The sequence below is a fragment of the Thermobia domestica genome, chromosome 3 (assembly GCF_964235325.1).
Source record: "Thermobia domestica chromosome 3, izTheDome1.hap1.1, whole genome shotgun sequence".
Lineage (NCBI taxonomy): Eukaryota > Metazoa > Arthropoda > Insecta > Zygentoma > Lepismatidae > Thermobia > Thermobia domestica.
This window is the reverse complement of record NC_137456.1, coordinates 23,210,252-23,236,532: the sequence shown is the minus strand read 5'-3', so window position 1 is coordinate 23,236,532 and position 26,281 is coordinate 23,210,252. Positions and strand designations below refer to the sequence as shown.

General features: G+C 36.7%; 1 protein-coding gene across 2 annotated transcripts in view; it reads right to left on the bottom strand.

The window, feature by feature from the left end:
- LOC145680232 (transcription factor Sox-10-like) overlaps positions 1–24,548 on the bottom strand; it is a 195,291-nt gene extending 170,743 nt beyond the window's left edge. The window contains exons 1-2 of one of the 2 annotated variants that reach the window (XM_081750548.1): positions 24,458–24,548; positions 9,731–10,006 (exon numbers count right to left, since the gene is read on the bottom strand). In XM_081750548.1, the coding sequence (XP_081606674.1) occupies positions 9,731–9,978 (248 nt within the window). In that variant the 5' untranslated portion in view covers positions 9,979–10,006; positions 24,458–24,548. Of the gene's footprint in view, positions 1–9,730; positions 15,107–24,457 lie in introns of those variants that run through there. The other variant, XM_081750549.1, reaches the window with a different exon arrangement.
- Positions 24,549–26,281: the final 1,733 nt, after the last annotated feature.

The following is a 26,281-nucleotide window of genomic DNA, read 5'->3' as shown; positions in this document are numbered from 1 at the left end:
ACCTTTCGTACTAATGACTCAACAGAAATAAATCCACGAAAGTTTCATGATTAGGCAATTCATAGACACTTCTCGCTTGAAATAGTAATATTTGAGTTATAATTGAACATTTACAATTAGCGATAAAATACTAATGTTTTTAATTCACGAATAGCTAATTAATGAGAGCTCGTCCACGCTACTGGACTAGATGAGCGGTTAGAAGACCTTTAAACTATCATAATATTTCTATATGTATTGCCTATAATTAAGTATACATATTACCACAAAAGATTTCTCAACACATTATAACTACATTGTTAACAAGCATAGGCGATTATTTGAATCAATATTTGGTTTTCAATTAATCGGCATCAGATAAGGGTACTTGAACATACTGAATTCATACATTTTTCATCCTTATTTAAGGGCACGAATAATACACAATTAGATCACTACACTTGAATTTCTTACTAAATTCACTTTACAATTAACCTCTAGATTAAATGATTTTCAGTTACATATGGCGAGAGCTCGAGAATCCTTAAGTCACTGCTGTAGATCAAACAATTGATCTTCAAATAACAAATTAACGATAATTAAATTTCGGATGAGAGAGTTTTACATTAAGATTTTCCTTTTTGAGAGGGGCGGCTTGGCTTTTTGAATGAGATTGGATGACTTGTTACGTTTTAGTAATAATTGCATGAATTTCATTAGCAATTTTGAGGCGTCTGATTTCAACGCAGAAAAAGATAATAATGGCTTAATTTAGTAGAACATTTAGACAAATACACAATTAACTCGGCCGTGGGCAACTTTACTAGGCTTTCTGGTGCGGACAACCTTTTACTTAAGGAAGAATGAATGGAACTGGTCATTGGTGCTCCTAAGATAACTAATACGTAATGAAATAACACATAAAACTAACTTCAATATGTCTGAAAGATTTTCTCGCTTGACACTAACCTTGGAGCGGATGGCGCTCGGAAACACTTTCATACAACAGAAAACTTACTCAGTATAGCAGGCCTGTTCAGAAGGGCCGCTAATTCGCACTTTTACCACATTTACATATTTCTGCAAAGGAAACAAGACACTTGGCCTCCTTTTCCTTGCGTTTTATTCGCCTTTTTATCGCATTTTGTCTTCTGGGAGAAGACAGAGGGGCGGCAAGAAAATGCGCCCAGGTCGGTAAATTTACGGACCTATTGAATCAACATAAGCATGGCTGGACCTAGACTGACGCAAAGAGGTGTGGTCACTCCGAAAAGATGACGACAGCTGTTTTACGCGAGTAGGCAGCAATTCGCAATCGCTATTTCGAGGACAGTTCGAAGACACTGTCAATAGCAATTTAGCACAAAAGGGAGATATGTATTCTACATATCAAACGCAATTTACATGAATTTCTTCAAGATGCGAGGGGATTACTACTTAACCCAAAACACTACAATTGAAAATGAGCGAGACTAGAAATGAACGGAAGCACCTGAGTTTGATGATTACGTCACATGGGCTGACGACATTTTTACGTCCGACACAGTTACAATTAGATTTTCAGATTGATACTTTTCATATTACTTTAATACTATACGGCCATTGCAATACAAAGATATTTAACTAGAGCAGTATACAACATTTTCATTAAATAATAGGTTTCAATATTCCTGAACAAACATACATGAATGCACGCAATTTCTCATTTCATGTCTAATAATACTCATAAATGGATACATTTTCATTGAAAAGTTCTACATTTGCCGTGAGATTTAAATAACTTCTGTTACTAGAAACGATTAGAAACGCTAAATCGTTGTACAACTTCAAGGATTTCAAAGGGTCATCCGTTTTGACACACTTAACTAAACGCAAATCAATAAGAGTTGATTCTAGTTGTTTGACAACAAGATTTTTGGCGACTAGCGGTAATAAAGCAACAATTTGTATTCTCGGATTCGGACCAGAGAATGCGAAAAGAACTGAAGGTCGTAACTCTTCATGATACTCAATTAAATTGGAGAGATAATGCAAAGACATGGTTTTGATGCCGTGAAATATAATTTCTGAACTATTCGCTAGGCTAGTCTGGAAATGCAATTCATACCATTTTCGGAATCGTAAGCCGCGTAGATTTTGAACAATTTCCTCTTGTTCTGTTAATCCGTAAGTGGGATTAAACAATTCAAATTTAGGCAAAACTGAACGTTGCGCAAGTAGGTACTTAAATGAAGAATCTTGCATGAGAACTTCGTCTTCTTTATAGACAGGATAATACAATTTATGATGTCCAAACATTTTGACAACTAATTTTTCCTTTCTCTCTCTACTAAACTACTGAAATACGAACGAGTGACGAATAAGTGAACGAACGAGTGGATATCGTCACATACATAAAACAAATTGACTTTCTCTCAGTGATCAATGACTTAAGTAATTAAGTTTTACATGAATCAAATAACTACACTGACTTGATGAGTTAAGAATTCTCACGCCTCCGTTTTTCTTTAACCTCTATTATACCTTCTTATTAATGTTACTAGGAAGAAGAAAGAAACTTCACCATTTGAAAGAAAACAGATCGTTCTTCGAAAGGTTGCGGAGGGAAACAAGTATTTCGTTCCGCTGTTTTTTTTTTTTTTTTTTTTTTTTTTTTTTTTACAGCCGTGGGTTGACGGCGAACGCAAAAGGAGAGGCTTTCTGTCCAAAAGATTGAAAACTTCCTGTCGCGGTCAATGTTTTCCTTCCTATTTTCTTTCTAGGTGTGAACCTTCTTTGATCTTGTTTTTCTTGTATTTACAACTACCACGGGGGGGGGGGTTTGGAGAATAAACGAACAAGATGTTTCTGTGAGTGTTATCTTAACTTGAAAAGATTGGAACAATAAGTTCTGTAATGAAATTATACCTAACTCTTTCTAAATTTGTAAAAAGAATGTAAGATTACATTTACGTCAACAAAGCAAAATGAGAGATTTGTTGTGTCTCTACCATACAACTATCTTGTGATTTAAAAATGAACAAAATCTTTTGAATTAGGTGTGCAAACTATTCAAAAACACACAACTTAACTTGATTTACTTTGAAACACACTTTCCTTAAATTTTAACTAAAATTACAAGATTAAATCAACACAGTATAACAATTTACAAGATAGATTAACTTTTTTTGCAATCACAAGCTGTTACCAAAAATTACCAAAATTACACTTGTGATGCGGGTTCGCATGTCACGCGCTGCCACCATTTAATGTCAGCGGTGACATATCCCTTCCGCTTGCCACCATTTAATGTCACGGCCACGAACGGTCTCAAGGGGAACACTAGACCTTCGTGGTGGACTGGTAGGATTCTCAGTGTTAGAAAGTTGTAAAACACCGATTCTATCATTTGCATTTAAAGAACAACGAATAGTTTGTTCACGCTCCCAAGTAAGCTCTGGTAGAAGTCAAAATATAGGTTTTATATACACGAGCGCTTAACTAATTTATGGGCGTACTGACAGGGTGTGAAGACACCGATATAGAGAACGATAGCCAAGAACAACAAGTATTTATATACCGCCAGAGGATAATTATATCACAACAAGGTTAATTCACATCGGGGCCACCATTTATGTGGACCAGGGTTCGAATCTCAATGTAGCCACCATTTTATGGTTACAGATCCTTACCGCTTGCCACCATTTTATGTCAGCGGTGACATATCCTTCCGATTCAGTTATCAAATTATGTGCGTGACGCGGGGTGTCGCATGTCACAGGCCGACAACAATTATGTCGCGCGTGCACATTCCACCATTTAATGTCGCCAAAGTATGCCTTGGTGGAGGAGGTTGTTATTAGCACAATAATAATGAATAATAGCAAGAGGTAGCCTTGAAAAAGGCTGTTTATATAGGGACTTTAAATTAGTCCGTGTCAAAGAGGAGCAATGCAGCTCAGATGATAGATGGTTAAATAACATACAGTTTCAATAACAACCAAGTCAGGGCGCAAAGGCGCAGATGTCCATCTCAAGCAAATAGGCTATCGAATGACCACTCGTCAAGGGGGACAGCTTTAGGGTCCCGTAAAATACAAATAACAAAAGCAAGGCGGTTTTCGTCGGAATGAGGACGAGTGTGGTCAGTACGCAAGAAAACAATGATTACGAGTATTAAGATATTAGCGAGAAGGCGTCGGCGAGTTGGAATACCACTGCTATCAGCCAGTTCAGAATACTTAGCAATTTAGCATATCAGAACATATTACATCATTATAATTAAACACGAGATTACTGCTCGAGTTAAAAGAGATCTGGTAAAGCAAAAGTAATTAGCAATTCACACAAACGATATTTAAGCAACAAAAGGTTTCAAAGTAATTTTGAAACTACTTGGGAGGTGATCCCCTTTACAGTAAGCGACTTGATGAAAAGATAATGCAAATGACAGTTACATGAAAATATTAAATAAACAGTGATAACCCACCTGAGGTCCGTGGTCCTACCTCCAGGCACTCCAAGTCGAGATGGGAAGACTCCGGGGTTATCTTCGACGTTGCTGTAGCCGTTTCGTACGCACCAGGTAGCACAATCACTTAACAGCACTAAAAACACTATTACGATAAAACTTACTTGTACTTCGAGCGGCTGAAATACAAGAGCAGGATAGACGGACGACGATCAGGACTTCATGTAAGACGATGTCGTCACTGAGCTTCGTACGGGATTAGAAGTCTTCGGAAATTTGGGACTTCGCACAGGCTGGTCTTCTCCTGGATGGATGATGGAATAGAGGTGAGACGAATGGTGAATGCAGTTCCCAGATTCGAACTACGTCCAACAGGATTTCATTCCAAAGGTCATCTGCTATCTCCAGTAGACTACAACATTGGGCACGTCGATACGAGGCGTTAATATAGATATTGAGAAAGATTATGAAACGTTCACCAAAAGGAAGTATTGAGATTGTTTTGGAATGACGTAAACAACGCAAGTTCGAGTTAGGAAGAATTTTATTAGCTGGCTCGAATAAGTCCGTGGACTTGATACATTACAGGGTGACTTTCCTACATGAGGTCTTCGATAGATACGTAACTCAGCGTTAGCACAGACTAACGAGTATTGTTTTAGGAAGCATTTAGGTACACAAAAGTTGAGTTAACGAGAGATCTTGAATAGATCCGTGTAGAGCCAGTGCTCAGATTAGGGAAGCAGAATCTGAGTAGTAGTAACTAAGTTTGTAGGTTGATTGTATACTCACAGTGAGAACAGAGGTACTGTCCAGTGGAGCACTTAAGGTTGAATTAGTGATAACACACACTGCTCGTCTCCAATGATGAATCTTTACGAAATGTCCGTGGTGGAAGGAATACCGTCCTTACGCCGTATGATGGAAGTTAACAGTCACTGCCGACACAATAGCACAAGTCGGTGAGGGATGTAACAAAGTTTCTCCCGACCGAAGAACGGGCTATAACAAGAGTGTCAACGTTCCGGCGTAGTTCCAAGTTAGACTGTGGACGATAAGTCCATGTCGTGGAGTTGGATGGAACTTTAACTGAAGGGGGGCATCAAGCGGGAGCTTGTGCCTCTTCGAAAGGTTATCGGAATTCCCCCGAAGGGGGCAACGGGCGGAGGCCCGCGCCTCTTCGAAAAGCTATCGAATAATCCCCCAATTAACTGCCTCTAGAGAGAGATGTCCTCACTTTTTGTTTGTCCTTATCATTCTCACACGGCACTAGGTTAGGGACGTGTGAAGGCAGGGGTAAGTCAGGGTTTTACCTGATTGGATTTCTAATTATTTATGAAACGAATTTAAGTTTCTGCGACTGCGTAAGCAGGCGGAGGGCGTATCCTAAAAGCTTCCTTTACATGAGAAAATTTCTTGATACAAAAAACCCTGATAACCTGAGAAGGTTAACTTTTGACCTCATGTGTACAAAGAGTCACTTTTAGTTACAGATAGTACAATTTACTAAGACAACTTTAATTACACCATGACTCTCCAAACACATTATATTTCTAATAAAATTTCGAGAGTTCAAAAGTTCAAACTTTGCAAGTGTGCTTAAAAATAATAACTTAGGTCTGTGACAATTTATATTACTAAAACGTCCAAAAACAGAGTGAATAATCAAATTTATAATCGAACACTTGTGGTTGTATTACGGGAAGATGAGACTCTGTGTCAGAGTTATTGAATATATTACTGGCTAGCAAAATAACCTTTTTAACCTTTAAGTTAACTAAATGAAAATCGGATTAATGCTGTCGTATCTATTTATTTAAGAGTTGTGATAACCAAAAGTAGGAATCTATTACTTTCCTGTAGGCGGAAATATTATCTTCTCCAGACGAGAAAGGTTATAGTTTAACTGATTCTTGAGCAGGCAGTCAGCTGGCTGGGAGGGATGAAGCAGACAGAATATTTCATCCAAGAAAAAAAAATAAAGACAGCTGGAAAGAGCCGAATAAGCGCGAAGTGAATGACTAACATTTCCCTGTTCTCTCGCTTTTCCTTGTTTTAAGATTTAAGAAAAAATAAACTTGTCTACGCAATTAGAAAAATAATTGTCGATAATTGTTTGAGTAATTGTGGAGTGTGGCAAAAAATTTTGGCGCCAATTGAGATGGCGCGTGTGGCACACTACAATATGTTGATAGTAAAGTAGTTTAGATTGATCGAGCTCCTAGGCATTCAGAATTTAATGTCACGCTTCCCCCTTCCCGTTACGAAATTCTGGCTAAACGAACCAATATATTTTCCAGTAAAATAGTTTAGAGTGATCGAGCCCCTGGTGTGATGACCTTCATGTCACGGACCTCCCCTCTCCCTTCACGAAATCCTGGCTACGTGCCTGTATATAGTATATATATATATATATATATATATATATATATATATATATATATATATATATATATATATATATATATATATATATATATATATATATTTCAATTTGCTCGAAAACTCTGCATAAGAATTCACCCCCAAAATCTTGTTATTTTGTTTAGGTCAAGGTTATCTACATTTTACTCTATATTTTACTTATCTTTGGATAATATTTTTGAGTTAAAACAGAAATTTAAATTTAAAAAGTTAGTTATAAAGATAAGTTAAGGCGGTTATCTTATTAATCACAGTATGAACTGTCACTTTGCTACGGTCATTATCAGTTTTATAACCTCAATAAGCGACATGATCCTCGGTGAGCATTTATTTTTAGGTCTACAAATTAAACGATTTTTTTTTTTTTTTTTTTTTTTTTTTTTTTTTTGGAAAACGACGCATGGGTGCACCCAGAAATTTTTGTTGGGAGAAATGAAATTTTTGAGTTTTACGTTCCACGGATATGCCGGTTAGGCTAAAGGAGACGGTGATGATGAGAGATGAATGAAATGGTGGAGTGAAGAAAGTGGGAGGAAACGGGAGAACCCCGAGAAAACTCACACACATTTGTTGGGAGAAGTGCAAGCTTTAGGGAGGGGTGGGTGAGTCAAATAATACAAGCCACTACGTCTATGTAATTTTCAATGGGTATTATTCTGCATCCGAAAATACAATAAGTAACTGTAAAATACTTACACCTATATTTTCAGAAAAGAAATGATACAACTAGATTGATCTTTTAAGAGTCTTCATCCCGGCGAAATTAAAATACCGCTAATTTTACAGTAATTATGTGATATCTTCAAATAGATAAAAGATAATTGAAATATGGAGCAAGAGCGCCCTAGACAATATTATTTTGCATGAGATACCGTTACCACAAGTCACCTAGTAGCTTTCCGTTTTCAGCCGTTTAGAAACGCGAAAATAAATGCCGATTTTCAAAATGGCTCGAAACCGAAAGCAGATAAGTGAGTCGTGATAACGGTTTCTCATGTAAAATAATATTGTCTAGGGCGATCTTGTTCCACATTTCGATGATCTTTTATCTATTTGAAGATATCACATAATTACTGTTAAATTAGCGGTATTTTAATTTCGCCGGGATGAAGACTCTTAAGACAAAGAGTACAGATGAAATGGAAGATCAAATTTTCATGCTACATCGACCATTTCTTTGTTAAACAAGTATTTATATTGAGAAAGTGTACAAATTTATGCTCAGTTTTGAAATTTTGGGGGAGGTCCAAACCTGGAGGACCCCTCCCTGTGAGTACGCCCCTGACTCACGCCCATCACTTCGTTCAGCACAAGACGGTTTACCAATTTGTATATGTCAGATTTTTGAACAATGTTTTTCACTAATGATATTAGAAAAATGTATATATTTTAGATAAAGAATATAAGTACCGGATTATACCTAATGTTTGATACCCTTAACAGTGACTCAGAAACTACTTGCAAAACATGCTTCTCTCTTCTAGGAAACTTGTTAACACGCATGGTCCAGGATTCGATACCCAATCATGGTACAAAGCTTTCCGGCGTTGATGCAGTATCGTGAGGCAATAGAAAAAATTAAAAATTCAGTTCAACGCAGAGACGTAACTAAGAGGGGGGCAAAGGGGGCTTGTGCCCGAGCACAGGATTGGGGGTGCAAAAGTGGGCAAATATTTATTTTCCTGTAAGGCAAGGCATTTTTTTTTATAGCAAACTAAAGATCATAAAAAAAATACCTCAGAAACTTAACAGGACATCAACGACTCACCAACCTTAGGATCATATCTATTGGGTATAAATTAGGTTCAAAGCTATCTTTTAAGGACACTGTAACAACCGTTGCAGTCAAAAGAGCCCGCAAAGATAAATTTTAGTTCCAGCTTTTTTGTGTTTTCACCAATTTAAGGGATTTGTAAAATGTCCGAGTATAATACTCGAACCAACAGCTTGACTGTTTGTCATAACTAAATATTGTATTCTACAGCAACAGACTGTTTATTCATTCTACACATATGCACATCCCGATATAATTCCAAAAAACATCGTGATTTCGAGTTATTATGACAGGACTATAATAGAATGTGTCAAGTATGCTAGTCTCAGATTATTTGGCAATCAAATACTAATTAGTTTGGTGAGTTTTATCTTGTACTAAAACTTAAATAATGTACTGCAATTTTGAAGTCAAATTTTACCACTTGAAGAAAAAATGAGATAGGATAATTACTGTGTGATGCCAATATCAGGTGTCGTCGGGGGAGCGTTTTGGTTTGCTTGCTCAGGGGGGGGGGCGGCGCTAAGACGAGTTCTTGCCCCGGAGGACAATTAGCCTATTGCGTCACTGTTTCAACGTCCCACAATTATGCCCTTTAGACTAAGGGAGACAATGAATGATTAACACAAGTGAATGATATGGAAAAAATGGTGGAATGAGACAGTGGGAGGAAACGGGAGAAAACCCACGGACACAATGTTATCCACCACAAACTTACTTGGGCGGGATTCGAACTAATGGATCCCATACACCAGAGGTAAGCGCACTTCCACTGAGCTCCCAAGAGGGAATGGGAAAGCTACTTGGATCCCTTCCATTGTTCCAGTCTAGAAGAGGGGGGTGATGTGCTGCCCACACATCACCCAACTAAACGTGTATTTTAATGCTAAGTCTGTTCAACCTACAGAAATGATAATAAATTAGGGTTAAGTTTAGAGTTACCCCTCCGCTTTTTATAAAAATCAGGAAAATTTACAGGAGAAATGAGGTAAGAAATGATAATTTGTATTACAAAAATAATAATAATAATAATAATAATAATAATAATAATAATAATAATAATAATAATAATAATAATAATAATAATAAAGGTGGATACTTACTTATTGGCCATGGGTACAAGGGTCCAGTCATACCCTTGAAGCACTTTGGCAACTGCCTCGTTTATCTCTGTCTTCTCTTCTGGGGTACCACCAGCATCGGGCATTCCAGAGTCCGGTCTTGCTTTTGGAACACTGGTTGTTGTTGTACCCTCCATATCAGCATCCACATCATCTTGGACCACGGAAGACCCGTTACGGCAAGTTTCGGACGGTCCTTGTGACATTTGAGCACTCGATGCAGCAGTCATTGCACGAACCAAAAAAAAAAAAAAGGCACTAATAAAAAAGAGAACTTTTTTCGATACACAAATTTGCACTGTTTTTTATATTTTGTGGCAATGTTAATGTTAAAAAATGATGCAATTTTTTTTAGTCACATTGAATAAACATACATGCAATATCGTAACTGACAACAGGGCGTGCGGTTGACAATTTTTTTTCTTTCAGTTGATTAGGAAAAAAAAATAGCTATTTGTTTGTAAGTATTTGTTGTCACTAATAACAACACGCAAGTCTCTGGTATTAGTGCTGTACAGTATTGCAGGTGTTTACGTTTGTGGCTTTTTCACCCTGAGGGCAAATCCTTCTTCTTTCAGGAGATTTGAATGAACAGATCTCTTGTTTTGCGGTCCCTGTGTTAATGTGTGTGTTTGGTATGCTTGACGAGAAAACTACTACCCGCCTTCCTGGCGTGCTATACTCGCGCTCTGAAAGCAACGTTACGTAGGCCCACCTTACACAGAAAGCACTCACGTTTCTAACATCCGCAGCGCCGCGCCTCGCTCTCTCTTCATTCCTCAAGACGACAAACAAAACACGAGAAGAAAGCAAAAAAAAAAAAAAAAAAGTTTGCGTGTGTGTGTGTGAGTGTGTGGGCGCGTAACAGCATTTACCCGCCTCTTACGTCGTAAGCCAACCACCATGACGTAACTCGATTCTGATTGGTGGTGTTGTTGTTCATAGCTCCACCCATAACATTCCCGACCCCCACTACTTATTCCTTTCTCTGATGCGCGTCTTTTTGAATGAACTTGCACCAACAAGTGGAGTTTCAAGCAACTATCGTTTCTTTTTCTTTTTTTTAAAATAATATCAATATTTGTTTCTTATTTGAAAAAAAAAAACGACTAAAGCGATCATTGCTGGGTAAAATAGTGCACACGCGTAGAATGATAAAAATGAATAAATAAATGACAAGCCTACTTACCCTAAATTTTTATTATTTTACATAGACTGTTATACAAAAGAAGTTGTGTATTCACCCAAATTGTCAATACAGTAAAGTCGCGATTATCCGCGGAATTGGGTGGCAAGGACACCACCAAGGGGATAGTGGAAATCGCGGATAACCCGAAAAAAAGACTAAAAATGAGGTGCAAACACCCCAAAAAAATAGCATAAAAAATATGTTTTATTGTACAAAAAACATAATAAAACTTTAGTGGATGATGGGAGAACAATAGAAAGAAATGCAGAGGTCTTATTAAACGTTTCCAAGAACATGGGTATAGAAGTAAATGCAGAGAAAGCTAAATACATGGTCGTTGTGATCATAATATTGCAAATTATGGATGCGTTAAAATATTAAATAATACTTTTGATAAAGTGAATATCTTCAAATATCTAGCATTAAGATTAAACAGACCAAAACCATATTCACGAAGAAATTAAATGTCAACTAAAACAGGGAATTCGTGTTATTATTCAGTTCAAAATCTCTTGTCATCGCGAATTTTGTCGAGGAATTTGAAGCTTAAAATATATAAAACGATAATCATGCCTGTTGTTCTGTAGGTTGCGAAACATGGTCACTTACTCTGAGGGAAGAACATAGACTCACTGAAAGCATTTGAGAACAAGATCCTGAGACGAATATTCGGACTCAAGAGAAACGGGAATGTGGAATGGTGGAAACTTCATAACGAGGAACTACATAATGTATACGGTTTACCAAACATTGTTAGGGTCATCAAATCTAGGAGGCTCAGGTTGGCAAGTCATGTAGCTAGAATGGAAGAAAGTAGAAACGCTTTCAAAGTCTTAACTGAAAGACCAATCGGAGAACGACCATTAGGAAGACCTAGGCGCAGATGGAAGGACAATATTAAGATGGATCTCACAAAAATAGGAATACAAAGTAGAAACTGGATACAGTTTGCTAAGGACAGAAGTCAATGAAGAGCTTTGTGAACGCGGCATTGAACCTCCAGGTTCCATAGGCCATAGAGTTAGGCTGCACCTCCATTGCTTCCGAATGCGATTGCGAATGCGAATTTCCCAGCACGTGTAAATAAATTGGAGTGCCTCGACTAGTTCCGACCTGCGAATCGCGAAAACCGACGAAAAGATACGAATGCGAACGATCCCAACATTCTGGGATTGTTCGTTCGAATTCGAATTCGTGCGAATGGAGAGAAATTGAGCGCTCTGTGAGAGAAGAGTTTGTTTTGCGTGAAAGCAGACGACGTTGCGAAGTGCGAAGATAAAAATAAAAATAAAAATAGATGTTGATGCTTTAATAAATTGTTTTTGATAAAGTTCCATTGTGGATCCAAGCTCATCCAGATTACCACAAATTACACGTCGTGAACAAATTATGGGCAGAAGTAAGTAAAGAACTTGGAGTGGAAGGATGTATAATTTTCTTTGTTTTCTCTTTAAAATATGAAAATTTAATTAATACATGAACCGCAACTTTTTATTCAATTTATATTTCCTCTTTGTTCCTCAAATAATGATTTTACGAATATATGTAATTATTAACTAATATGTTTGAAATAGCAATAATCTGTTTTTTACTCATGGAGAAAATTTTCTTAGAAAGTTGGTTGATTTTGCAATCTCTAATTTTATTTAGTTAATTTATTTTAAAGTGAAAATAGCGGTTACCACAGAAGCATAATAATAACAGGAGCGACATTCACTCTATTTTGAACCCAAAGGAAATTAATAGATATTATTATTATTTTATTATTATTATTATTATTATTATTATTATTATTATTATTATTATTATTATTATTATTATTATTATTACTATTATTATGACTGCTCTGAAAACTTTAATATATGAATTTTCAAGCAAAAGTATTTCACATTGAAGGTTTGAAAGAAACATTGCAACTTGATTCGCATTCACAAAACTTCGGATCACCCGTCAACTACAAAAAACCGGACGCCTTTTATTTTTGGATAGGTTGCTCCCCTATATATATATATACAGTGGCGGATCCAAGGGGAGGGCTATACGGGCTATAGCCCCCCCTTGTCGCTCAGGTATACACTGGATAAAATGGGCTTCAATCCTGCTTTACACTAGATAAAGTGGCAAAATATGGTTTAGCCCCTCCCTTGGTCATATCCTGGATCCGCCCCTACACTGTAAATCAAAAAGGTGTAACTTTACACCAAAAAGGTGGCAGCATTTAGGTTCCACCTCAAGGTGTAAGTGAAGGGTGTAAAGTTTCCACCGGCTGATTTGTTACACCCCAAAGGTGTACAGTATCGAGTTCGCACAACTACACCCATGAGGTGTAAGATTGCACCCAAAAGTGTGAACTAACACTTGTAAGGTGCTACCTAACACTTTATAAGTGTAACGAACCTGCAAATTTTGCCGCCAAACTATCATCCCTTAGGTGTAAACAAACACCTTTGAGGAGTAACTTCACTGCCTTTACTTACACCCTTAGGTGGAACCTAAATGCTGCCACCTTTGAGGTGTAATTGACAAGTTGGAAGGTGTAACTGAAAAGGAAGGTGTAACATTACAACTTAGGGTGAAACAATTTTTTCTTGTTTCACCCTAGTTACACCTTAGGGTGGAAAATTAGGGTTAGGGTGTAACTTTTGAGTTACACCTTAGGGTGTAAATGCTTCAACGCGAAAGGTGTAATGGGATATGCTCCCACCGAAGGTGTAAGAAATCATCTTTCAGGTGCTCCCCCTTCGTACAGGTGAATGCTGTTTACATTACGTTACCTGCAATGTATTGTGTGATATATATATAGTGCTTTACTTGCAGTGCACATTATAAGGCGTGGAGGCCTGTAGTCTCTAAAAATTGGGTTCAATTGGCGTAGTGATGAGCGCAAGAGTCTTGGTCTTGCAGTTTTTGCAAGAGTCTTGCATGCAAGACCAAGACCAAGACCAAGACCAAGACCAGGAATACCGATGCAAGACCAAGACCAAGACCAGGGGTGCAAGACCAAGACCAAGACCAAGACCATACCTGCAAGACCAAGACCAAGACCAAGACTCTTGCGCAAGAGTCTTGCACAAGTACGGGCACTACTTGATTTTTTTTTATATAATGTAAAACAGAAGGAGACGGATTTCTTGGCTTCAGTAAAAATGCTGCTGGAGTGAATATGTTCCCAGTAGTTTATGCAATCCGTGTGAGTCGATCAGCCCCTGTAGCTTATAGCAACAGTATGTTGTTTTCTGAATAGGTTGTTCGCGTTTTCTGTAGATATTATCGTTTTGAAGCCACACAGGTGTCATCTCGCACCATGTGACCTTTTTTGGTGGACAAACACCGTGTGCGTGGATTTTCTCGGTATTTTTTCGTTTCCTCCATTTCAGTCATTTCTCATCTTCATTCCACCATTTCAGTCATTTCTCATTATCACTGTCTCCCTTAGCCTTGGTGCGTTAAACTAGATACTTCATTTCATTTCAAAGCATATTAGTGGTGTTCTTCAAAAACTAAAGAGAAATGTAGTATTGAACATCGGTAATACCGTACACCATAGGTGTCGACTACATGGGTATGGCCTTGGCTCCGAGACTCAAGCATCCGTTGGAAATTTTCAATGTGTGCTCTTAAAACTAATATCGAAATAACATTTTCTGACATTGACAAAAACTTAGTGCATGTGACCGCAAGTTTGATTTCATGGGCGGATGCTTATACATTGAATAATTGTTTGTTAATATAACTTTTAGCCTCCTTAGGCATACGGCACATCGAGGTTTGAACTATATAACATTATACTACAACAATAAATTTATATTATAAAATTGAAAATGACTATTTTGGTGAATCCTAATCTCTTGAACCAGCCGAGCGCTCTCGATCAAATTTTCAACATAGATTAAGTTTGGGCCTGGGAGTGTTTTCATGATTTCACTTTGTCGATAAAACGTAGGAGAGGGGAAGGGGGAGTTATAAAATAATAAGTAAAACTTAATAACTCTTGAAACAAACAACCAATCTCGATCATATTTTTAACATAGTTGAGGTTCAATCGTGGAATGCTATCTGTCAGTTCACTTTGAGGAGCAATGTAGGAGAGGAGGAGGAGGGAGGGATGTACAAAAATCAATATAAATAAAAATAAAAATGACTAAGTTTGTGACTTAATAACTCTTGAACCGATCTCAATCAAATTTTTAACATGTATGAGGTTCGGTCCTGAAAAGGTTTTTAGAGTTTGTCTCACTTTGATCGTAGAACCTAGGGGACGAGGAAGGGAGGGATATATATATATATATATATATATATATATATATATATATATATATATATATATATATATAAATTAACTTTTGAAACACCCGACCAATCTTGATCAAATTTTCAACATAGATGAAGTTCAGGCCTGGAGTGTACATGTAAAAAATTAAAAATGTAAGTGCTGTCTTTGTGACTTCATCATTCTTGAACCAGCCAATCGATCTCAATCAAATTTTCGACAGGTGAGGATCGGATCTGAGGTGGTTTCTGTCATATCACTTTGACGGTGCAGATTAGGGGAGGGGGAATGAAAGATATTTAAAAATGATCGAAAATGACCGATATTAAAATGGAGTCTATATTTTTGGGGTCGCTGAGATAAACAGTGACACTTCCGATGCTATTTAAATCCAAGCTCAGCCCCGTAGCTTGATGGAGGGAAGAGAATATATATAAAAACGATCGAAAACGACAAATATTACTGTCGAATCCATAGTTTTCCAGTTCGCTGAGTTGAATACTGACACTTCCGATACCGTTTACGACTAAATTCAGCCTCGTAACTTGGGGAGAGGGAGATACATAATAATCATCAAAAATGAACAAATATTAGTGTCGAATCCATAGTTTTCGGCGTCGCTAAGGTGAACAGTGATACTTCCGATCCCGTTTAAATGCAAATTCAGCACCGCAAATTGGGAGAGGAACAAGATATATAAAATTAACAAAAATTACCATTATCAATGTCGAACTCATGGTCTTCGAGGTCATTGAGGTGAACAATGACGCTTCCAATGCCGTACTTCACAACATGGGGGTGAAGGAGATATATAAGTTTATTGAAAATGACCGATATTAGTGCCGAATCCTTAGTTTTGGGGGTCTCTGAGACGAACAGTGACACTTCTGATGCCGTTTAAATTCAAATTCAGCCCAGTAACTTGGGGAGGAGGAGGGGAGAGAAATATAAAAATAATCGAAAATGGCTTATATCAGAGAGCGCTTTACTAATAGTAAAAGTGACTGACTAACGAAATTTATTATTATTATTATTATTATTAACCCAACGAAGTGGGTAATTGATGTTAGTAATCCATATTCACAAGTGAGACTTCAAATAACGGCGTTTGATGCCGTTATTTTGTATTTCCAATACAGGTCAAAAGTATTTATATAGATTGAATGTACACAAAAGACATAGACAGTTGAATCGTTTTAAGTTTTCACTCAAATTATTCTAAAATATTAAGAGGTTTGATTATAATAATTATTATTTTAATTTTCTCTCTCCCTTTTTTAGTCAATATTGCTAAATATATAATCATCTTCATAATAGCTATTCTGCCATTATTGACAGGTTACTTGCTGCAACTGAGAAGGTTTGACGTTCGGTGGTCCTCAGCTAGTCTCTACGTCTTGACGTAGCAATTTTCTGTTTTAATACCTTCCTTCAACTAGTCTCCTTCACTCCCTCGGTCTCTTTCCTTCCACAATACCCTTCAGCACGTTTCTCATAATACAGTTCCTCCTCAGCCAATATCCTAACCTGTTCCTCTTCCTTCTCTTAACAATATCTAAAATTCTTCTTTTTCCCTACTGCTAGTTTTTTAACACCTCATTCGTTGTCCGTTCAACACAGCTAATTCTCTCCTTTTTTCTTCATCGAAAGCCTGCAATTTTTTAATCACTTTTGCGTAATGTCAATGTTTCTGCCACATAGAGTACATATTGGAATAAGTTTAAACAAAACCTCAATATTTAATTAGAAATTTGATTAATACAAGGATTAGCTAATCGTGGTTGAAAAGAAAAATCTGACGCCTTTAGAGTGTAAAAATAATTTTGCAATCATGGTATTTCAATAATCTGTGCCGTCTTGATTTTCTTTCATGCGTCTCAGGGGTAGCCTCCCCAGTTTGGGAACCAGTGGAGTGTTAGATCTGTTAAAAAATATAAACAGATTACGAAACGTTGTGATTTAGGCATATCTTACAAGTAGTGAAGCGTGAGCACCCATTAAAAAAAGGAAAGGTCATCACCTGTGTTGTACACTATCATGATACACAAAGTTAAACTATATTACATTAGAAACATACGTTGTATTTCTGTTACTATTGGCGCATTGTAGAGTTAATTATTACTTATATCCATAGTAAAATTTACCTATGAAAAGCTTGAGATTTCTTAAATGCAAGACTTGCAAGACTCTTGCATGCAAGACCAAGACCAAGACCAAGACTGGGTGTGCAAGACCAAGACCAAGACCAAGACCAAGGGTTGCAGTGCAAGACCAAGACCAAGACTGGATGTGCAAGACCAAGACCAAGACCAAGACCACCCCGGTCTTGGTCTTGGTCTTGCATTTGCTCATCACTAAATTGGCGGATTTAATCAAGAGTAGCATACGTGAAAGGTTATGCAACTTTTCAGGTGTAACTGCTGACTACATCATTTCGCATGATGGGCTGTTCTCACTTTGTCTTTACTTGTTGGTATGTTTTTCCTCAAACCCGAAGAAGAAAAAAAAATTTGAAGCACTAGTCCATCATGCAAAATGATGTAGTCAGCTGTTACATTTGAAAAGTTGCATAACCTTTCACGTATACTACCCTTGATTAAATCTGCCAGTTGCACCCAATTTTTAGAGACTACAGACCCTCGCGCCTTATCGTGTGAACTGCATGTAAAGCAATATACAAATCAACAAAATACACTGCAGGTAACGTCATGCAAATAGCATATACCTGCGGGAAGGGGAAGCACCTGAAATATCTTACACCTTCGGTGGGAGCAGATTCCATTACACTTTGACAAAGTCTTGATTACAAGTGAAAATACATACAATGAACGTGCATCGTTTACTATTCTACAAGTTGTACACTTTTAACAAAATCAAGGAAAACTTTTGTTATACATAAAGTTATTTCGTTTATTTCACTTAACTAAACATTACATTTACATACATGGAATACAAACTATAGAAGGAATATATTAGTAACCACAAGGAAATATGACAGGATCCCCACTCTTGTGGCGACCGAAAATTTTTTGCCTTTTCCTTGTCACAATTTACAAGTTTTCAGGTGTATACAGGGTGTTAGATTAATACGTATACAGAAAATGAATGTTAGATACTGGATGTGAAAACAAGAAAAAAACCGTTCTTGAACTTTGGACAAAATTTACGTTTCAGAGATACATGCTTACAAAAGGATGGGAAATGAATTTCAGAGGCTTATATTTCAAATATTATTCAACGTAGAAGGAAGTGCAGCTTAACAAATCACTTATGAAATCATAAACGTTTTATTTTAAAAATGCGTTTCAAAACTGTGCGATGCGGGCGCAAGGAATTCCCCAGAGCTATCATGAACCAATGAAAGTTACTGTTGGTTCGTCAAGCTCTTTCCTTGGGCACGTAACGCACAATTTCGAAACATCCATTTCTTAAACAGAACAGGTTAAAATTCAGGTAAAAATAGTACTACCATTGAAAACAAATTGCTGAAGCTATCGAGAAATTCTTTGAACTTTAGAAATATAAACGGTGCACACAGAACGGGAAACAAAATGGCGGTCATGGCGTGCCCCCCCCCAAAAAATAACAGATATATATGCCTTCTTAAGTGATTTAATAAACCACACTTTCTACGCTGGACAAATAGTACTACTTCTCTGTGACCTTCCCTGACATTTGGTAGGAAAGTCCCTGACTTTCAAGACAAGCATCGGATGACGATATATAAATAAGGAGTAAATAACGGTGAATATTTATATATGAGAACATTTATTCTATAGGGACAAATACTAATCAATTGTTCATACGCACATTTCACTTACTTCCAATAAAAATCTCAGCAATGTCCCATACTGTGATCATTAATGGTTGGCTAAGCTGGAATTGGTGTAGCTACAATTAATGTTAGAAAAAATATGTTTTATAAAATTTCCCTGACTTCCCTCACTGGTGTCGGATGACGTTGACATATAAATAAGGAATAAATAACGGTGAATATTTATGTATGAGAACATTTAGAGACAAACAATAATCAATTGCTCATAGAAAAAAATACTTACATTTCACTTACCACCCATGTAAATCTGAGTAACGTTCCATACTGTGATCATTAATGGTTGGCTAAGCTGAAACTGGTGAGGCTACACTTAATGTAAAAAAAATGTTTCATAAAATTTCCCTGACTTTCCCTGATTTCAAGTCATTTTCCATGACTTCCCTGACCAGTAGGAACCCTGTATAAATATTAACTTATGGAGGCTTTTAACATTTTTATTATCTCTGACAATTTTAGAGATTTAGCATTTGTCATTTTATTAACTACACAGGTTTAAATATATGCTGGAAAATCTTTGCTGAACCAGCTTAAGACAATAAAATTTTCCAGCATGTCTGATCGGTTTTGAAACCTTTTGCTGCATCGAGCACATTAAGCAAAATCCAGCAATCTTCCGTAATAATTCCAGCTTGAATTCTTGCTGAAACCAGCAAGGTATGTTAACCTCGTATAGCTTCTATTTTTCGCCGAGGTTTCGGAAAACCCACACGGCTTCATTTATTTCCAAAGAAAGCCTTACACCGCTGGAAACAGTTTGTTCAACCACCGCAATCGAAAGTGATTCCCTTATTTATTTGATGAACTAAATAAAAAAGACACTAAAAACTGAAACAGGGTTGCGGCCTTCGAGATACGAAATATGCACTCCGTGGCCCCGTAGTCCTGAGAAGTTAGCCATCACAGGTATAAACTCTTTTTAAATAGTTTATAAAAAAAACTAGAGCAACATATCGTGTAAATTTCAGGCTTACATTTCTCTATATCTGAAAGTCAATCCATCTACGTTGATTGTATCTAATTTTCGAAATTTAGTCAGAAGATTCCGGGTTCGAAATCCGGTGGGCTACAAAATTTCTAGTGTGCAAACCGGGATCAGATGATATTTTAAGCAGTAAGTTCCCTACCCCCAACCCCGCGGTCAAATAAGGGTGTTAAGCTTAAACAAACCAATCAATATCAAACAATATATATATATATATATATATATATATATGCTTGCCTAAATGTTTATTATTTCAGAGAAAAGCCAAAGCTAACTGTGCTTAAATGTACAGGGTGGGCATGAAGTCCAGTGCCATCTCGTAAAAGAGATGTCAAAAGGAGAAAATACTCATTTTTTTTTCATTTCTATACCGTACCACGTATCAAAAAAAAATTGCCCCAGAGTTCCGCGGATTGTCCCAGGCAAGGTTAAACTATAGAATTTTCAAATGACAAGAGGAGCCAATTATTACATTGTTTGCAAGGTATTGTGAAAAGAAAGAAGATGGAACAATTCCCGGAATCTAAAATCAAAATTAATGCAATGTTAGAGAATTTGAGAAAAAGCTGTGAAGACTACAGGATGATACAAAAAGCTATGGCGAAAGTAACTGATACTAAAGGTAACTGCAGCTATTTTAAAATCAGAGGGAAAATCTCAGAACAACTAACTTGTTTCCAGTATTTAGATAGCGTCACGAGTCTCTACGCTAATCCTGTGTCAACTGGCGGAAGATCAAAATCTCAACACAGTTTTCGTTAAAGTCTGTGGCCACTCCTCTAAATGTGAAACGGTGAAACAGATAGAAAAACAGAAACAAAGTGTATCATCATTAAAAAGGAAAATACAACGTATCGAGGTAAGAGGTTTTGCTCCAGCGTCCCCCGTAGGTTTCCAAACCATTTCAGATTTCTTGGAGTAGCCATATATTTTTTTATTTAAAACCGTGGTGATAATTTTACCTAACTCCATTTTGCATAGAAATGAAATCTTTCAGTTTTACGTCCCACGGTTATGCCGGTTAGGCTAAAGGAGACGGTGATTATGAGAAATGAATGAAATGGTGGAATGAAGAAAGTGGGAAGAAACGGGACATCTCCGAGAAAACCCACGAACATGCTGTTTGTCCACCACACAGTCCACACAGCGCGAGCTGGGATCGAACCAGGGACTCCAAGCACCGGAGGTGAACGCTCTGCCACTGAGCCACCTCGAACTCATCTATTTTGCGTAGAAGATAACGTTGAGACTCGATTCTTATTTCTTCATTCTATTAGAGTATTTCAATAACAAAACCAGTTGCATAAGTTTTTCAAAGTATCAAGTTTGAGAAGAACGAAGTTTGTCTTCCACTGTTACTTCAGTGTTCAAAGATACCAGTAATGAAACAATTGGCCGAAAATCACGCGGACTCTTCTTACAACAATTCATGAAGAAGAAGAAGATGAGTGCCAATATTAGGTAACTAAATTCAAGATTAACAAAAAAAAATCCACCCAACCTTTTACAACCATACGAAGCACAGTTTAATACTTAGACTTGAAATAAAAATACAACTGGTTGATGACGATTGCCTTTGGCTTTGAATTTCATACGTGGATAACAATACAGGGTTTTTCAGGTAGAGGAGGGAGAGAGTAAGATATTATTAAAGGCGATCGTACATCTCAGTGCCGGATCCAAGGGGGGCTATAGCCCTCCCTTGACGCTCAGGTTTACACTGGATAAAATGGGCTTCAATCCTGCTTTACAGTGGATAAAACGGCAAACTATGGTTTACCCCTCCCTTGATCATATCCTGGATCCGCCACTGGTACATCTGATATGTTTGAACTATAGGTAAATTGTGCTTATGGATTAAACTCAGTCCTCTGAAGTCAATCGACAAATAAATACGTATTACAGACACAAAGATAGCATTAGGTTTCCTAGTTTCAAAATTATATTGTATGTTAAAACAATAAAATTAATTCTTTCCATTTGAGATCTAGAATCTGAAAGAAATTGTTAAATTTATTATGTGCTGAAGCAATTACACTTACCCTTACACTTTCCACACGCTGATGTTTTATCAATACTTTTATTACATATTTACCAAAATGCTGGATTTCAATAATAGTCCTAAAAGAAAGATGCACTATAATCAGGTTTCACTAGTCAATCCCGAAAGACAAAATATCCAATCCCATAGCCTTTTTAAGAAATAAAGGAAAATTTCTTCTTTACCTCCTTTTCCCCCAAAGGATTCACAATCAAAAAAAAAAAAAAAAAAAAATGAAATGAAAATCCGTTAGTTTAACGTCCAATGCTGACGCTCTTTATGATAGAGAAGACAGATGTTTAGCAAGTAAAGGATTCTAAAATTAATATTTCGTTCTAATTGGAATTCAACCCAGAACCACGTACAGCAAAGGCACATGCGGTAGCCGATAGACCAACGGCGAGGACTTCCACAGTTCTCGAGTGGAAACGTATCTGAATTCTTCCCTGGCTAAAACCAGAGAAAATAATTTGTCAACCGATAAATGTATACTTAAAACAAACTCAAGCATAGTGAGCTTTAAACTGATTTAAACTTACAGTTACAAGATATTGTGTAATTCTCTAAGTTATCAACACTAAAGCAATCTTTTAGTCATTGACATTGTCAGTGCTGTGCTTTACGGGTTGCTCCTGTTTTATAATGAACTCGAATAAAACGTAATATTTTGTACCCAATCTGCTTAAGGTAGTAATGTAGTTTTGGCAAACCACATTTTGAAAGATTTACAGGTAAAATTTAATACTTGGTATGAAAAGATATATTTATAAGGAACATATTTCTGCAGGCGACAAAATTTTATGCAAAGTAATACAGCTGTATTTTAGGTTTACAAATGTAAGGTTACTAGTGTACAATCATAGCCTTACGGTGGATAAAATAAGTTAGTGCATATGAGAGATTACTCTATTAATGATATTTTCCACTGGCGGTGTATTCTGCACAATGTACAGAAAAGAAACAGTGTACAGAAACAGTATTTTATGTTTGCAAGTGGAACGTTACTAGTATGAAACCATGATAATTGCTATTGAAATTCATATATTTGCCAGAATCCGTTTCTTTTTCACTATCTTCGCTTACGCTTATATCCACCAGCACTGACGCGCCTGCTCCCTTCGTACGAATCCCGCGCGGCCAAACCAGTTTCGCCTACCCTGGCTCGGTTAGATAGCATTCGTGCTTTTTAGTGACCACTTATCACTAGTTGATTTATTCTTTTGCACTGTAGTTCTTATGCCATACATCCGGAAACTGTATTTATAAGCAAATCGAAAAAGAATTGTAATCTTTCAACAATTATCTCTGGTGGCCCCCTCAATTTTATCTACGCACATTGAGATATTTTCATGCCACCCAGCACAAATTTTTTAGGAAACAATAGGAAGAAAATTGGTGAAAGAATTATAATTATTCAACAATTACTTCGATTGGTGCGTCAAACGTAAACCTTCGCGCTGCTTAATACATGGTAGAATCTCACTTACGTACGTTTTACGTTGTTTTTAAATTGGTAATTTCCATACATATACAATAGTTCTGCATTACTATAGGAATGGTGAACCATTCCTCCATTCAAAAAATGAAATGAAATCTTTAAGTTTTACGTCCCGAACCAGGGACCCCAAGCACCGGAGGTGGACGCTCTACCACTGAGCCACCGTGCCCCCCATTCCTCCATTCAATAACAACTATATAATTTAGGGCGTTCTTTATTAAGCGCAAACAGATTGGGCTACTTATAACATGTAGGCCTAAACTGCAACCTTTAAAAATAGTTGAATACACTGCAGAGTGAAACTCTTCCCTCCCGGTATTTAGTTTCGTCACCAGTGTTTTTATCGACGCAGAAAATCACAGAAAATGATATAAAACGATAGATACGCATTTCTTGCTATATACTAACATACAAGTAGGTTGCCGAGCGAGCGTTAGCGAGTGAAGGCGGGTTAGAGCACCGCAGGATACGTTGTTGTTTTGTCTTTATTACAACTCAGTGGGAAGGGGGACCTGTGTTGTAGAACCTTGCCTACTAAACGTGCTCCCTGAAATTAGCAAGCCTACCTGTGGCAATGTTCTACCCAGTGTTACGGAAATGTTATTTCACAGTAATGCCAAGCGAAGTCATGTATGAAAGATGTTCGTTTAAGAGCAATCTAGAACGATCCCATTGTAGTCGTTGTGCTCAAGGTTCAAAGTTGTAGCAGAAAAAAGTGCATCTCGTGTTCCAAGCTTTGCGAATTAAATATAACAACGTCTATTCCAGCTTTGAATGCAGCATGCAAGAGTTGCTTCAATATAACGTTCTTAAACACATCTTAGCTTGTTGCAATCTTAAATAATAAAAATGTTAATCCCATTGATAATAACATTATGAAATGCTATACTTTACCTGTAATGTGGTTTTTTTTTTTTCCAAAAGCGCGTATGATACTTGCAAAAAAATTATGTATTTGAAGTTAGGTCAGTTTCCGGCACTACGTGAATCAACTTATACTAATTTCTTCACCGCCCTCTATTATTAACACTTGTCGTATATTTCGTTTGAAGACCAACGTTAAAAATATTTATATTTGTAAAGTATACAATATTTGCATACCTGGCAATAATATATACTTACAAGAGTAATAAAACGACTAATGTGAACTTCCTGTTTGAGCAGTTTACACCTCTGTGTAATCGTTTACTCCCTAACCTACTCACTTTACACTTTTTCAAAACGTGTAAAGTAACACCTTATGCTTGCCTTACACCTGTATGTGGAACTTTAACACCGAAAGGATGTATATGTGACACCTAAGGGTGTTTAATTCACAAAAAACACCTCATAGGTGCTACATCACACCTGAAAAGGGTGCTTTGGGGTGTTTCATTACACCATATGATTTACAGTGTATATATATATATATATATATATATATATATATATATATATATATATATATATATATATATATATATATATATATATATATATATATATATATATATATATATTTGAAAACATTACTAAAAATATACGAAACATTTCTCAATTATAAAAATGAGTTACATGAAGTATGAGAATAATGTAATGCGAAACTTGAGTTCCTTTCATGAGGTATATTCATGAAATTACTTAGCTGTTGTCATAGCCATTTTTGAAACTTCCTTCTTTTCTAATACAAAATTATAAAAGTTACAACAGTCCATTTCTAAATTGTATAGTACTTGAAGAATTGCTGAAAGGGTCTCCACTCCCATCCTGTTTCTTTCGTCTGCCCACTGAATGTTCATGAGTGAAAATATTCTTACGGTATTGCCATTACGGGCAGGGATCGCTAACACATATTGACATATCTTTAAAAATTCAGAGTGCTGTTCTGACCTAGTATAAGTTTTGAAAAAACATACCCGTTTCTCGAGTTCTTTTTTTTTATCTTACTCGCTCTATTTCTTTTTATTATTATTAATAAAATCCTTCAACGTAGCCATTTGATCGGAAAGCAAAGAATAATTTATTTCAATACTTTTCTTTTTGACATAAGCAACAGTATCTTCAACACGTCGCTAGCTGGAGATGTCCTCCAACAACATCCATTTGAATATTGAAAAAGTAGAGAACGATGCACAATATTTCCTTAAATATTCAATGCAGATTTCATAAAACTCATAACTTCATTTTTGAAGTTGATTTTGTCTTGTTGCGTAATTTCATTCCTTTTAAGAACGGATTTTACATTAAATGATAAAAACTCCCCCCCCTCCTTTTCTTTTAGACATAGCTTTAAGCATGCCTTCCAGTACATCACTGATCTCCATAACACTTCTTGTACTTCCTTTAATTTTCACTATTCCGCGGTGCAAAGTACTAAGCTGCCTCTGGATAAACCATAGGTATGCTTCACTTAAAGTATTATTTAAAAACGTGAGCAAAATCTTTGAAGTTTACTCCTCGCTTAGAAAGAATCCTTTAAAGCATCAAACAGTTTTAAAATTCGTTCCACTGCAGGCATCAAAGAAAACCAACAAGTTTTGGAATGTGACAAAATAGTTCCAAATTCAGCACCAACCATTTCACAAAATTCTTTTAGCCTCTCTGTTCGTACCGTGCACACAGAGAAATAAGACAAGAGCTTGGCAACAATATTTTCTATCTCACAGCTTAATCTATCAGAAACTGTACCCAAGGACGCCCATGTTGTGGTTTCCAAGGGGGGGGGAGCAAGTATAAGCG